The 16,024-nt window shown below is 53.9% G+C and overlaps 1 protein-coding gene across 1 annotated transcript; it reads left to right on the top strand.

Annotated features, from left to right (window-relative positions):
• The first annotated feature begins 13,442 nt into the window (after positions 1-13,442).
• LOC138558455 (myogenesis-regulating glycosidase-like) lies at positions 13,443-15,130 on the top strand. The gene has a single exon (XM_069642671.1). The coding sequence runs from the start codon at positions 13,706-13,708 to the stop codon at positions 15,128-15,130; it is 1,425 nt and encodes a 474-aa protein (XP_069498772.1). The 5' UTR covers positions 13,443-13,705.
• Positions 15,131-16,024: the final 894 nt, after the last annotated feature.

Below are 16,024 nucleotides of genomic sequence, written 5' to 3'. Positions count from 1 at the left end.
TCTGCACTGTGTATGTAAATGTTGTCAAAAATTGGTGGCAATAGAAATAGAATATTCATTGCTACATTTGCGTAGCAACTTACTCCAACTATATTTGAGAGTATAAATGGACCAGATAGTTCTGTATCTGATTGATTTTTTTTTTTAGTTTGTCTTCCTTCTTTGATGAAGTACCTGGTTTACTTTCCCTAATGGGTTCTTTTATGTTTGTGGTACTTGATGAAGTTTTAGATTCTTTTACTCTCTTTGGAGGATTTGCAGTGACATCCTGTTGCATTTCTGTTTGATTTAGATTTCTTTTACAACGTTTTACTTTTTGTAGTACAGAATATGTGTTTAGATGGGGGTGTATAGTGAGCAAAGTCTATTGTATTCTAAAATGCAAGGAATATCAGCATTTACTTTACTTGCATCAAAGTTGATTAGCAATAGACCGTCAAGTGTACGTAAGCGTGATAGTGCTACGTAGCTCATGCCTTCTTTATAGACTGTGTTACCAATGTTTATCACTGCTTTGTCTAGGGTAAGACCTTGTGATTTATGAATGGTGACTGCGTATACAAGAGTTAGGGATAATGTTCTCTGCGTACATATATGTCTTTGAAGAGAAGGAATCGAGCTGTTGAGCGTCCTATCCTTTTTACTTCTGAAAGTTTGTCAAAGAGAATATTTACAAACTGAATTTTGTTGTCACGTGGGTATGTTTGAAAGCCAACAACTGTACCCAGTGCTCCATTAGCTAGTCCTTGGTCCACATCAAGGTTACGTTTAAGCATTACTCTGAAATTTAAGAATAATTTTAATATCTTTTCCAATCCTGCTATGTTTGAGATTGATTTTTCTAAACTATTGACCGGGTAATTTATAGAATTTTGCAGAAAAGTGTCGCAAGCGGCTGGCGCAGAGTGTCCGCGTGCGATTGACTGCGCCAGGCACGTGCGCTAAAACCGATTTCCGCGCACAGCGTATTCATGGATTTTAGGCTCCCAAACCAGCCGTGGCGCAGAGTATCGCAGCGACCCTGCAGCAGCGCCAGTAACGCCCCCAAGAACGCCCTCGCGCAAGGAAAAGCCATCAAAATCGCTAAATCATCGCAAAGGGCTGCGCTAACCCTGGACCAGTTTACAGGGCTGCCAAACAAGGAACGCAAAGCGGGTAATGTGCATATCAGGGGTACGCGTGAAGTTATACACGCGATTAGCCAGGGTACGTGTATTACAGGGGTACGCGGGAAGTTTAACACGCGATTGGCCAGGGTACGTGTATTACAGGGGTATGCGGGAAGTTTAACATGCGATTAGCCAGGGTACGTGTATTACAGGGGTTGCGGGAAGTTTAACACGCGATTAGCCAGGGTACGTGTATTACAGTGGTACGCGGGAAGTATAACACGCGATTGGCCAGGGTACGTGTATTACAGGGGTATGCGGGAAGTTTTACATGCGATTAGCCAGGGTATGTGTATTACAGGGGTACGCGGGAAGTTGAACACGAGATTGCCCAGGGTACGTGTATTACAAGGGTAGGCGGGAAGTTTCACACGCGATTAGCCAGGGCACGTGTATCACAGGGGTACGCGGGAATTATCACATGCGATTTGGCTGTGTACATGTATTACAGGGGTACACGGGAAGTTTTACACGCGATTCGGCTGGGTACGTGTATTACAGGGATGCGATTTGGCCAGGTACGTGTATTACAGGGGTGCGCAGGAATTATCACACGCGATTTGGCTGGGTACGTGTATTACAGGGGTGCGTGGGAATCATCACACGCGATTTGGCTGGGTACGTGTATTACAGGGGTGCGTGGGAAGTCACACGCGATTAGGCTGGGTGGGTCCTCACAGGTGTTCCCTGTACACCCTCCACGGCCCCTGCAGGCAGCCTACAAAACAGGGGACTACCCTGCACACTTGCTCATGTCCCCCTGCACCCCCACCCCCCAGCAGTGCAGGGGCAGCCTCCACCAGGCCCCCACCCATGCCTCCCACCACCCCCAACCCCCAGCAGTGCAGGGGCAGCCTTTACCAGGCCCCCACCCATGTCTCCCACCACCCCCACCCCCCCGCCACCAGGGGCACCCTCCACCAGGCCCCCACCCATGTCTCCCACCACCCCCACCCCCCCCGCCACCAGGGGCAGCCTCCACCAGGCCCCCACTCATGTCTCCCACCACCCCCAGCCCCCACCATCCAGGGGCACCCTCCACCAGGCCCCCACTCATGTCTCCCACCACCCCCACCCTCCCGCCACCAGGGGCAGCCTCCACCAGGCCCCCACCCATGCCTCCCACCACCCCCACCCCCCCGCCACCAGGGGCAGCCTCCACCAGGCCCCCACTCATGTCTCCCACCACCCCCACCCTCCCGCCACCAGGGGCAGCCTCCACCAGGCCCCCACCCATGTCTCCCACCCCCCCGCCACCAGGGGCAGCCTCCACCAGGCCCCCACCCATGCCTCCCACCACCCCCAACCCCCAGCAGTGCAGGGGCAGCCTCCACCAGGCCCCCACCCATGCCTCCCACCACCCCCACCCCCCAGCAGTGCAGGGGCAGCCTCCACCAGGCCCCCACCCATGCCTCCCACCACCCCCACCCTCCCGCCACCAGGGGCAGCCTCCACCAGGCCCCCACCCATGCCTCCCACCACCCCCACCCCCCCGCCACCAGGGGCAGCCTCCACCAGGCCCCCACTCATGTCTCCCACCACCCCCAACCCCCAGCAGTGCAGGGGCAGCCTCCACCAGGCCCCCACCCATGTCTCCCACCACCCCCACCCTCCCGCCACCAGGGGCAGCCTCCACCAGGCCCCCACCCATGCCTCCCACCACCCCCAACCCCCAGCAGTGCAGGGGCAGCCTCCACCAGGCCCCCACCCATGTCTCCCACCACCCCCACCCCCCCGCCACCAGGGGCACCCTCCACCAGGCCCCCACCCATGTCTCCCACCACCCCCACCCCCCCGCCACCAGGGGCAGCCTCCACCAGGCCCCCACTCATGTCTCCCACCACCCCCAGCCCCCACCATCCAGGGGCACCCTCCACCAGGCCCCCACTCATGTCTCCCACCACCCCCACCCTCCCGCCACCAGGGGCAGCCTCCACCAGGCCCCCACCCATGTCTCCCACCACCCCCACCAGTGCAGGGGCACCCTCCACCAGGCCCCCACCCATGTCTCCCAACACCCCCACCCACCAGCACTGTGGGGCACGTGGCCAGCAGGCAGTCAGGCAGCAGCAGGTGGGAGCGTGCTCAGGGCTCTGGGGGGCAGTAATTTGGCCTCCTGGCCAGGAGCGTGGTCTCTCGTGTGTGAACGCGTGGACAGCCTGATAAGGAGTGAAATCCCACACGTCAGCAAAGGCCCTTAGCGCGTAAACCCGTCAACAGCATATGCGCGCCTATAGTCACCTGCACGTGCAGGAAATTGTTGCGTGACACGTCCCAGTGTCAAAGCGTGTGATTGTTGAAAATGGATCTACACGCAGAAGTGACAAAGCGTGTGATTGGTGAAAATGGATCTACACGCAGAAGTGACAAAGCGTGTGATTGGTGAAAATGGATCTACACGCAGAAGTGACAAAGCATGTGATTGGTGAAAATGGATCTACACGCAGGAGTGACAAAGCATGTGATTGGTGAACGTACACGCCGCGTAAGTGACGCTGTACGTGTGTGCCAGTATATAAGGTACATGTAGAACACCATTTCCTTGTACGTGCTTTTCGTGGAGAGCGAGTGGGTGAATTCTGTACTTCTTGTCGTTTCACACGCGATTTACTTCACAGCGTTTCCAGTTCGTATTCCCTGTTACCTCTGACAGCTTTTTCTCTTTTTTCTCTTTTACTGGTTTACCTGGGCCTGTTCCCTCAAACAGTGTCCCCTTCTACTGTTGTCCTGTCTTCTCAGACAGCGTACACATCTTCTTTTGGCGGGGGTTTAGCCAGCCAAACGCGCTCATTTTTCACGCTCTTTTACCTGGCAGACGGTGAGTCACGCACGTATCCAACTTCTGTGCTTGCCCCGTGTGTAGCCTACCCCTTCAGAGGTCATTCTAGGCTGCGTGTGACACGCATACGTTCATTCTTGTGTTACTGGGTGCCACAGCGTAGTGCAGGTTTTTCTTTCTGCACACGTGGTCTAGGAGGGGTTGCGTGCACGTCATCTCCCTTTTTTGGGCCTCCTGTGCGTTGCGTGACCCGTCATCTTTCCCCAGGGGTTACAATCAGCCGTGCTAGAGCACTAGGGTACAATTACCATCTGGTACCCAACCCCTTTGACCCCCAATTGCCCAGGACAATTGTCTACAGCCACTCCCATACGCACATTAATATCAGTGCCATGGCTGGGAGGCGAGGATTCCGTAAGGGTGGCAAAGGTGGAAGAGCCACAAGTGGTGGCCGTGGTGGATCCGGTAGGGGACGTGGTCGTAACTTGCAGGGTGAGCCTGTCCCCCCATGTGTGGAGGACCAGTCAAGGGCACCCATCATCCCCCCCTCACCCCCCTCCCCCCCTCCCGTTGAGGCTGAAGTGGCTGACACCATCCATGCTCAGCCCTTGTTGGACCATCCCATTGTGGCACCAGACCTGGCTGACTCCATGGCTGACTTCCAGGTCAGCAGGGCTACGACACGTGCGCTGGTGCACGTTGATGCCATCATGCCACGTGGATCTGGGGCAGCAAGGTCATCTGCTGCACCAAGGAGGCAGGGCGGAGAGGCTGCAGGGGCAGCTGCGGCTCCATCCACCCCAGCCCTCACACACCCAGCCAGGACAGTGTCGGTCCTAGTCCATGCTGCTGACATTCCCCCTGACACCATCACACTAGAGCCAATGCCTGCACCAACTCCCATGCTGAGTGTGCAATCCCACACTCCTGATACAGAGTCCACCAGGGCTCCTGCCCCTAGTGTCCAGAGCGGCGCAGGACACTCAGGATCACCACCACCTTCCAAGCGGAAGAGGAAGAGTGCTCGTCCGGCACAGGCTGATGCCCCAGACACGGCTACACAGTCCGGCCCGTCCAGGAAGCCCAGCTTCACAGATGACGAACTGAATGCACTTGTCGAGTATGTGTCGGGACATGACAACGAGATGGTCATTGTTGCAGGATCCAAGACCACACCTGCACAACGCCAGGCACACTGGCAGACCGTTGCGGACATCGTAAGTGCCCTTGGAATCGTGAGGCGCACAGCCAATGATTGCTATAAGCGCTGGAATGACCTAAAGCGCAGGGCAAAGAGTAAGCTGGCCTCAAGTCATGCCGCAACTCTAGTGACTGGAGGTGGGTCTCCAGTAGTAGACATGGAACTCACTCCACATGAGTCAGTCGCTGGGACCTACGTCACGGAGGAACAGATCCAAGGCGTGGGAGATCTGGCTGATTACGAGGCATTGTCCGGTGAGTGCACATGCATGTGTGTGTCATCCATGTGCATGGTGTGTGTGTGAGAGCTTCTGTTCGGGTGCCAGGTGAGAGTGTGTGCGCCTGAGTCATATGGGTCAGCCATGTGCTTCATGCAATCCTTCCTGCGCAGCTGCAATTGGCCATAGCAGTATCCCTTCTGCCAACAGTAGACATCTAGCACAACTGCACGCCAGTTGCCCTTGAAGTGTCACCTTGACACAACATATTTGCTTCTTTTTCACTGTTCATTCAGTCAGTTTGTTTGCATTCCACCACTTTCACTAGGCATGTCGCTGTCCACTAGTCACATGTCTGACATGGGTATGGTAAAGTGGAGTGACTTTGTTACCTGGATATCATTTGTACACACATGTCCCTGTGCAATTTGACCATTTCAGACTGGCAGCTCCAGGTGAAAAATCTGACCTGTTAGAATTAGAAAAGCTATTACATGCGGGAACTGGACTGAATGAATAGGTGCTGCCCTCCTCTCCATCTTCACTCAATAGCAATGGTACATGCCATCTGTGTGATGGCATGTGTGTTTCACCTGCCAATCACAGGCCAATGTGTGATGCCACTGCCAGGCAGCATGCAGAAAATGTGTTCATCTTCCATCTTGGTGTCATCAGTGTGTGCCATTTGCCTGCACTTCATACGCAGTGAGGGTGCATGCATGGGAGGGTTTTAGTCATGTGGGACATGTGTCAATCAAGTACTGGTTCTCTTGCTTCTCAGCCCTCAATGTGTGCCATGGTGCTAATGCCTGTTTCCATTTCTTTGTTTACATGTCTTTGCAGGGGAAGACGCACCTGATACTGCTGGGGTTGTGGAGATGGTGCAGACCCAGGAGGTGTCCCAGGGCCGACCAACCACCAGTGAGGGACGTGGTGTGGTGGTGGGGGAGAACCCACAAGTGCTGCAGGTCGTGCTCTCAAGGAGTGTCTCTGGCTGCACCTCCCCCGAGCTGTACTCAGGTGTTGATTCGGATGAGACCTACGTGCCGTCGCAGGTGAGTGTTCCAGGGAGGGATTCTGTTCTGTCTCACCCACCTGCACCAGGGTCAGTACCCTCCATGGGGATGTCAGTGTTGGCAGCTACGCCTTACGGATGCAGGGTAACACTCCGCGACATCTGATCCTGTTCCTGGGCCAGCAGATCAGAGGGGGAATGCAGTCCTGCAGCCTCAGGCAGTGCCGGCACAGCAAGGCGCAGTTCGCCTTGCCCCAGACAGGTGTGGTGCCCGCCGACGTGGTGGCCGTACGCCACCCGGCAATACCGCATGGGAGCAATCCATTTACGGTATGGCTACCCAACAGGCTGCATCATCCGAGATGATGGCTCAGGCCATGGATAGGGTGGCCACTTCCATTGTCCCCCCAGAAAGGCTGATGGAGCGACTAGAGCAGGCAACCGACTCCATCTGCCAGTCACACAGGGAGGACATGTTGGGGTCCAACAGGGACAGGCGGGCGGCACTGGCAACTCTGCAGGAGGCCATCTCCATTGAGTCCCAGGGCCACAGGGAAGCCCTGAGGCAGGAGCTCCTACACCTCAGGACGACTCTTGTTGAGCTTGAGGCTTCAACACACCAAAGGACAGAACAGCAGCTGGAGCGTCTCACCCGTACGCTCTCAGCTGAGATGCAGGCAACGAGGGCGGAGGTCCGGGCATCCCGTGAGTTGTTGCATGGGGACCTCCGCACACTCATCCTCCAGAACCAGACCTACCACACCCGCATGCTTGCAGCCATGGAGGAGCAGACTAGGGCCTTGCGTGGGCTGCCTCCCATAGTACAACCACCTCCGGATGCAGCTGCACAGGGTGATAATAGCGACAGCAGTGATACTCCCACAATAGGGTAGCCGTGTGGGCCATGAGCCCATGGAGGTGTTTTATCTTCCCAGGATCCACGCAGGTGGGTTCTGGTGTGCATCCTGTCCTCGGACCTCCTGGGTGGCCTCCCCAACCCCCCCAGGCCCATCAATGGCCATTTTTGATTGTTTCTTATTTTTATTTTTATTTTGATTTCTTTTATTCCCAATTTTTTTGGGACGATCTGTTGGCTTCGATCTGTTGGCTTCGATCTGTTGGCTTCCATGGTTCCTGTGGGCATACGCTGCATTGTGGCTGGGCACATGCAGGCTTGTAATGTATTTGGTTCAGATGCTTGGGTTTGAGTCACACACACCCCTCCTGCTTCCCGTTTCCATGGGCTTGCAAAGGGTGTGCCCAAGTGACAGTGAATTACACAGTGACGTTGGACTCCCATGAGCTGTGTGGCCAGTCTGTAGTGAATACTGTGTATACATTCATAGTGCATATTGCTGTTGTGTTGTACACTGCATGTTGCATTGATGTGTAACTCTTCTTCTGTGTCTACCTCCCAATTTGCAGGTCCCTTCCTCATGTCCACACAAGGACCTCTAGTCTGGAGATGGGGACCATGTTGGCAGCAGTGCACCTACAACTCTACATGGCGACAACACTGCACAGTTGGTAGTGGTGGGAGTGCAGGCATTTCCAGGTGGTGAGACTACTAATATGTAACATTTGTGATGGAATGTTAATGGTACTACGTGCTCAAGTATGTTGTTGGTCCGGCATTGATGTGAGCATTTCAGGTGTTGCAGGTTTCTAATAGTGCCACTGTACATAGTGAGACTGATGTCATGTTGTGGGGATTACTTTGTTTACCTGCAATTAGCATGACATGGCACGGTGTGTCGTGTGGCGGTGCTGGGGTTGGGTTGGCTGACATGGCACTGTCCTCTTGTTGCATTTTACAAGTGGGTATTCATTTTAGCTGCTTCAATGTGTAACTTCACAAAACTGCATTGGTGGTGTCTGTGTGGGTAGGGATGCACACATTGTGACACTTCCAGGTGAACAATCTCAGGCTGACATGGTATTCCCGGTTCATTCTCCAGACATTCAGTGTCAGGTTGAGTCATCATTGATTGTCAGATGGAATGTGCCAGGGCAGTGTGCACTCCACAGGGGTGTGATTTCTATGTGAAGTAATTAGCCACTAGCTGTGTACGGGCTGCCTCCCCCCGTGCCCTTTCCCCTCCCATGCGCAGCGGCTGTGCATGTGGTTGGGGATGTGGGGCCACCACCATGTCCACGGCCAGGCCCCGGCGTGTTGCAACGTTGTGCAGGACACATGCTGCCACTATGATCCTGCACACTACTGGGGGAGCGTATAACAGCTGCCCGCCAGAACGGTCAAGGGAGCGAAAGCGTGATTTTAGCACTCCGAATGTGCGCTCCACTATGCCCCTGGTTGTAATGTGGGCTGTGTTATATCTTACCTGGGGTGGCGTGGTGGGGTTCCGAATTGGCGTCATCATGTGGGGGCTGAGAGGGTAGGCACTGTCCCCTGTGGAGGTGGTGATTGGTATCATTGGTGGGGTTGTGACCTTGCTCAGTATCCAACATGCATGCATGTGCAGTGGCATACATACTCACCAAGCAGCCATGTATCGCCATGCCGCCCAGCATCTATGTCCCGGCATAGGGTGGACATTCGGTAAATGAAGCTGTCGTGGGTGGACCCGGGATAGTTGGCATATACTGAGGTGATGATTCCCTTGGCATTACATACTACCTGCACGTTGATGGAATGCCAGTGCTTGCGGTTCCTATAGATGTGCTCTGATGCCCTGGGGGGACGTAGAGCCACATGGGTGCAGTCGATGGCACCTAGCACTTTGGGGAATCGTGCCACTCCGTAAAAATCCAGGGCGGCAGCATGCCTTTCTGCAGGTGTTCTGGGCAGGTATATGTGCCTGCGGACTGATGGGCGTGCAGTCATGATGTTCAAGACCTGGTGTAGGCAGCGTGACTGGGTGGCCTGTGACACCCCACCCACTATGGCACTTGTCCGCTGAAATGATCCAGTGGCTAAGAAGTGCAGTACATTGAGGACCTTCTCCAGGGGGCTGAGTGCTTGGGAGCACAGGGTGGGTGATGTGAGGTCATCCTCCCACTCACTCACCAGGTCCAGTATGATGTGTGGTGGAAACCTGTACCTCCCATACACCTGGTCATCAGGCATCCCGAAAAGGCTGGTTCTGGGTGTGAATATTCTGGCCCTGACTATCCTCCTCCTCCTCCTTTGGTAGCCCACTGCCACTGCTGCTAGGAACGGTATGTTCATCCTGGCGTCTGAGCTTGTTATTAAGTCCGCAATTTTATGCTTTGCGCGTGTTCTAGGCGAGCGTGTGACCCGCGCACCCCTGGAATCCAGTTCCCAGTCCAATAGCGTGTGGAAATTCACACGCACCACGGTATACAGCGTGTGACCCGCGCACCCCTGGAATCCAGTTCCCAGTCCAATAGCGTGTGAAAATTCACACGCACCACGGGATACAGCGTGTGACCCCCGCACCCCTGGAATCCAGTTCCCAGTCCAATAGCGTGCGGAAATTCACACGCACCACGGGATACAGGTTCGCTGACGTACTTGCGTGTGTAAGTGGCCGCGCACCCATTAAATACACGTACATAGGCCAATCGCGCGATGACACTCTGACGTGCAGTATTTCCACGTGTGTTCCGTCATCACGTGCTGAGTGGGGAACGCCCGTGCGGGTCATGTCAGACGCGCTGAGGGACTCTGGTCCAATAGAATCGCGTATGCGTGCTGACGCGCTTACGCGCTAAGGGCCTTTCCTCGGATTTCACGCTGACGTGCAGGATTTTCACGTGCCAAATCACTCCGTATCAAGCTGGCCACCCGAAAACACACGGAACACCACGCTCCTGCCCAGAAGGCCGAGTTACTGCCCCCCAGTGCCCCGAGCAGCCTCCCACGTGCTATCTGCTGCTGCCTGCCTGCCTGCCTGCCTGCTGCCACCGTGCCCTGCCATTTGGTGCCTGCACATCAGCCATCTGCAGGGGTCCAGTTGCTGTGTCCACCCCTGCTGGAACTGAAGACTCCCAACTGGGATTACATCGCTCCACAGCCCAGCCCCAGGACCCAGTTGCCCACCCACACCTGCCTCTGGGGTTGCCATGTCGGGCACTTCCACATCTGGCACCAGTGGCAACCCCAGGCCAGAGGGGCAGAGGGGCACCAGCTTCACTGCCACCGAAGTTGGTGTCCTGGTGGAGCATGTCCTGGGGCAGTATGATGCCCTCTTTGGATCGTCCCGCGCCAGCAAGGAAGGACGGGATAGGATCTGGGCCGACTGTGTGGTTGCCATCAACGCGGAGGGGGTGGCAACCCGCAACGTCCAGAAGATCAAGAAGCGCTGGGAGGACTTGAGGTCCAGGACCCTTGTGAAGGCCCGGCGCTTCGTGGAGGGGGGCCGGGGCCGCATGAGTTCCATCCAGAAGAGGGTCCTGGAACGCGTACGCCCAGCGCTCCACGCCCAGGTCCTTGAGAGGGAGGCCCGTCTGGAGTTGAGCGGTATGTGTCCAAGCATTACTGTGTGAGACAGGGCATGTTGCGGTGTGCTGGTTCTATGATACTTGCCTGTATGTGTGCCATGGGCCATGTATGCATGTATGTGTGCAGGGACATCATGGTAATGCATGTGCGACCAGTGATGTGTGACCCACATGGTTGTTGCATGTGTTGAAATGCGGCATGGGGAGCCCTATGCAGATTTTGGACATGAGAGCATGCCAGTCTTTGTACCTGGACATGGATGGGGGTGAAGGATGGGTGCTGATGCCAGGTACATATATGGTAGCCATGTCTGTGTGCCTGACCTGCGTGTCTGTGACTTGTGCATGCCATGGATGCATGACACATGTGTGTGACAATGCACAGATTCAGTGACGCACCCAACTTACCCTTGTTTCGCCTGTGTTCGGTGTGTTTGGGGCCAGATGGATGTGACTGAGGTGAAGTGTGTGCATGTGATATGCATGAGCCATGATGCATGTGAGTTACATATCATTGAATGTTTCTAGAGTCCATTGGACATGCATGGAAATGTCCATGGCATGCACCGTGCCTGTTACTGTGTGTGTTTTGCCTGGACTGACCCATGTGTTGTGGAGGGACATGATGGAAGTGTACTTTGACAGTGGTGCTCATCTGCTATTGCTTCCTGTCTAGGGGACCATTGTACAGTAGCCTGATGCTTGTGTCCTTTGTCTCCCTCTACGCAGCGGCTAGTGAAGAAGAGGGCGGAGACGGCGCTGTAGAGCAAGGTGGCGGGGATGCCCCCACGGCTGCAGCGGAAGGGGTGGGTGAGCCCCCACAGGGGCCTGCTACGGCGGGAGACGGTGAGGAGCCATCCAGGTTGGTGGTTTGCACAGAGGAGGAGGAGGCCGACACTGGTGCACACATGGGGCCTGGTGGGAGCATCCCTGCTGGTGCAAGTGGTGCAGTCCAGGGCCAGGGGCAGGAGGCAGCACAGGTCACCATGGAGGGGCCTGTGCATGTCACTGTCCCTGACCCTGTGAGTGCACCACCATGCACCAGCAGGGATGCCCCGTCACAGGCCCGTCCGCAGGTAGAGGGGATGTCCATGTCACCTGACTCCCCTCCACCTGCGGACGTGGTAACCCCTGGCCGCGTGGAGAAGGTCCTGATTGGGGTCGCGATGCGCACGGCTGTGATTCGTGATGACGTGCGTGCTTCCCGGGAGGAGCACGCACGTCATCACGAAGTGCACCGTGCCGACGTGGCCCAATTGGGATCGGCCATGTTCGGGGGTTTCCTGCATGTGTTGGCCAATCTGACGGCCCTCTCCTCCTCTGTGCAGGCTATCCACCGGTCGTTCTCCTTGCCGTCTTCCGGCCCAGATGCCACCAGGGCCCCCTGTGGACCTGCCCCGACCAATGCAGCCAGCTCGGTGGGGATCCCATCCCTGCCACAGTTGGGAGTCGGAGGTCCAGCAGGGGTGGACAACACAGCAAGTGGACCCCAGCAGATGGAAGATGTGACGGCATCATCGGGCAGGGCACGTGCACGACGGCGTCGGTGGTTTCCATCAGCCTGGATGCCGTCGTGCTGGCAGAGGCAGTGGCGTCGGAGGCAGCAGCGGGCTCGACGTGGGAGGCATCATGGCTCGGGGCCATCAAGATCAGAGGGGCAGGCATCGGCCGGAGGGCAGGGCAACCCTGGGATGGTGGTGTGTTCCGTGTGGGAGGAGTTTGGCCAGCGGATAGGTGCGGAGCGGCAGAGGGCGGAAGAGGAGCGGCTCGCCATGGTCAGGGCGGAGTTCTCCATGCGTCGGGCATTGAGGCGGGCTGAGTGCCTCGAGGAAGCTCGCAGGGAGTTTGAGGTGGACATGGGGTTGTCCCTGCGAGACCTCGGGGCCAGGACAGAGTCCCGCCTCCAGGACATCGACATGGAGTTCGATGATGCCCTGGCCAGCAACATAACCAAGTGAGCCGCAGGACTTGCCCGCTGCCTTTGTATATAGGTATTTAGTTAGTTAGTGCTAGGTTTCCTTTATTTATTTTTATTATTTTGGACCGCTCGGACAATGGCCACTTTTTTGTACATATATTTTTCATTAGTTTGTGGTAGGTTTCATTTTTGGTGTTGGGCTCATGGACCCTGTAACATTCCTGTATATAGTTTGTTTTTTTGGGAGATCCATTTTTTTAATTTCTTATTGTTTTCACCATGACGTAATGGTTTTTCATTAATTTCCTATGACATGATATTGCTTTGGACAAATTCTTTTTAATTTTTTATTCCTTTGTTTTTTTGTTTATCACTTTTGTTCTCGGACATGGACCATTTATTTACTTAGCCACATCGTTGTATGTTTGAAAAGTTCACTTATTTTTGGTATTTAATACATTTTTTATATTTTCTTACACTTGTGTTATTTTCTCATTGGTTTGTTACATGTCATGATATGGGTTTTGACATTCACTTGCACCCATTGTGTATGTGTGTGTGACGGACATGTGTTCTTTTGCATACTTGGCATTGGGGTTGTGTCATGTGATTGCATTCACTATGTGGGTGGATGCAATCCTTGCCTGGGTGTTTGTGCTGGGTATGCTGGCCATTACTGCCATGATTGTGTATCGTCAGGACCTGGGGCCAGGGAGTTGCAAGTTGGCATGTTCGCTTCTGGCATGGTACTGCAAGCGCCGGTTGCTTACTTTGGAAATTGCAGAGGAATCCGGAAGCCCTGAAGGGGCGGGCAGAGTGAAGACACTTCAGAATCCACAAAGGGACAGCTGCCTGGATTGGAATTAAATTATGGTTTCCTAAATAAAGATTACATGTTCAAACTAGAAAAGTTGATTGTTTCTGAAGCAATCTTCAGGACAGCTGCGTAATCACTTTGAACATTCGTAACAAGACCTCAGAATGTATAGCTTCCTGCCAGAGAACATTAACCCGGTCAAACCAAAGCAGTCCAAGGAGTTGAAACCCCTGATCTGTGCTGTCCTTTTGGGTCTCGTTTTGGTGATCTCAGCCGTTGTAGCATGGTGCTACTACTCTGCTTCCCTCAGACGGGCCAGTCGCTTGAAAACCGAATTGCTGGACTTGAGGCAAGATGGCTTCATTATCAAGAACAGAAAAGAGGAAGTGGTCTTTCGACTTGCCTTCCAGTCTGGAACCCTCAATCTAGATTCCTGCTCCAAAGAGGGGGATATTTTAAAATGCACCAAATCCGACAAAGGAAAGCTCAACTTCTTCATTCAGATTGTGAAGCCAAAAGACACTGTCATGTGCTACAGAGTTCGTTGGGAAGAATTTAGGGCAGACACCGAAGTTGAGCATACAATGTATTGGGATGACGCCCATTGGTATGGAGGTGCTGAGATGAGCACACAGCACTGGCCTATAAAACTCTCTGGTCACCAGGAGCCGAAGCCTTTTGTGACCAATGATGTCTATTCTTTTAGGGACAGTTTTGGTGGCATCTTAGAAAGGTACTGGCTGTCGTCCAAGGCTGCAGCCATAAAGATTAATGATTCTGTGCCTTTCCATCTTGGGTGGAACAGCACAGAAAAGTCATTGTTCTTTGAGGCAAGATACAAGGATTCATCATATAAACCTCCACTTGGGCAGCTGCCGTTCCCAGAATTAAGCTATCGAGTTTGCGTTGGCTCTGATGTGACCTCCATCCACAAATACATGGTAAGAAGATACTTTAACAAGCCCACCAAGATTCCCGCAGAGAGTGCTTTTAGATATCCCATTTGGTCGACGTGGGCCCTGTATAAAACAGACATTGACCAGGACAAGCTTTTACGCTTCACAGAAAAGATCAAGAAATACAAATTCAATTGCAGCCACATTGAAATAGATGATATGTACTCCAAATACTATGGAGATTTTGACTTTGATCCAATCAAGTTTCCAAATGCAACAGAAATGTTCAAAAAGCTGAAAGAAGAAGGTTTCAAAGTAACTCTCTGGATTCATCCTTTCATAAATTACAATTCTCCAAATTTTGGGGTTGGTATAGAAAGACAGCTATTTGTTAAGGAGCCAACTGGTAAACTTCCTGCTATGATCCAATGGTGGAATCGTATAGGAGCAATCCTGGATTTTACAAACCCGAATGCCAGAGAGTGGTTTCAAAACAACTTAAAACGACGTAAATCTAAATATTTTATATCTTCTTTTAAATTTGATGCTGGTGAGACGAGTTATCTTCCTAAACAGTTCAGCACTTTCAGAGCCTTGTCCGATCCAAGTATATTTAGTAGGCGTTACACAGAAATGGCTATCCCTTTTTATGATCGTGCAGAGCTTAGGGTTGGTTACCAATCACTCATATGATGATCCCTTCACTGGCTCCCAGTGGCTGCGAGGATTAAGTTCAAAACCCTCTGCATTGTCCACAAGGCCTTCTGGGGCCAGGGACCTAAATACCTTCAACTCTCTCTTCCTAAATATCTTCCTTCACGAGCCCTTCGCTCATCGGTCTCCAACTCCCTCATGGTCAGCCGCTTCTCGAAGCAACGAGCTGGGGGTAGATCTCTCTCCGCAGCAGGGGCCTCCCTCTGGAACAGCCTTCCTGCCTCCCTGAAACTTGAGGAGAACCATCTCCGGTTCCGGAAGCACCTCAAAACCTTCCTCTTCGCTTCTGCCTTCTCTCTCCCTCTCCCCTGCTAAACCTGCTTAACCCCCCACTGAATTCAGCACTAAACCTGCATCTGGGCCACTCTCAGCAACCTCGGTCCAGGGCCCAGCCACTCTCCACTTGCACTGCCTCCCTGGCTCCCCGTGCACTGTGGGACTGTCACTGTACCCTACAGCCCCCTTCCCAGCACTTGCTCTGCACTTACCTCGCACTTGCCACCAGCTGGCCCTTTTTATTTATTATTTATTAATTATTATTTTTTACGCTACTTACCTTGTACTGCACTTTCCCCCCCACCTCCTCCCCCTGCACTTCCTCCTTTTCCCCTTACCTCTGCACTTGCGCGATCTGAATGACACCTGGCCTAGTAGGATCGTTTGTCTGTCTTCCCCTTGTTTCCCTCCCTCCCTGCCTCGTCGCGCCTTGAAACACTTGCGTATAGGCGCGTTACAAATACCATATCATATCATATCATATCATGTGTGGGGGCCTGCTGGCAGGTTCACCACAGTGCTGGGGGGTGGGGGTGGTGGGAGACATGGGTGGGGGCCTGGTGGAGGCTGCCCCTGCACTGCTGGGGGGTGGGGGTG

This window comes from Ambystoma mexicanum, chromosome 1q, assembly GCF_040938575.1.
Source record: "Ambystoma mexicanum isolate Mex_15411 chromosome 1q, UKY_AmexF1_1, whole genome shotgun sequence".
NCBI classification, from domain to species: Eukaryota; Metazoa; Chordata; class Amphibia; order Caudata; family Ambystomatidae; genus Ambystoma; species Ambystoma mexicanum.
Note: the sequence above shows the minus strand (reverse complement) of the source record. Positions and strands in the feature narration are given on the sequence as shown.

Coding starts and splice junctions, on each gene's coding strand:
- LOC138558455 (XM_069642671.1), top strand. CDS start 13,706: ATGTATAGCTTCCTGCCAGAGAACATTAACCCGGTCAAACCAAAGCAG.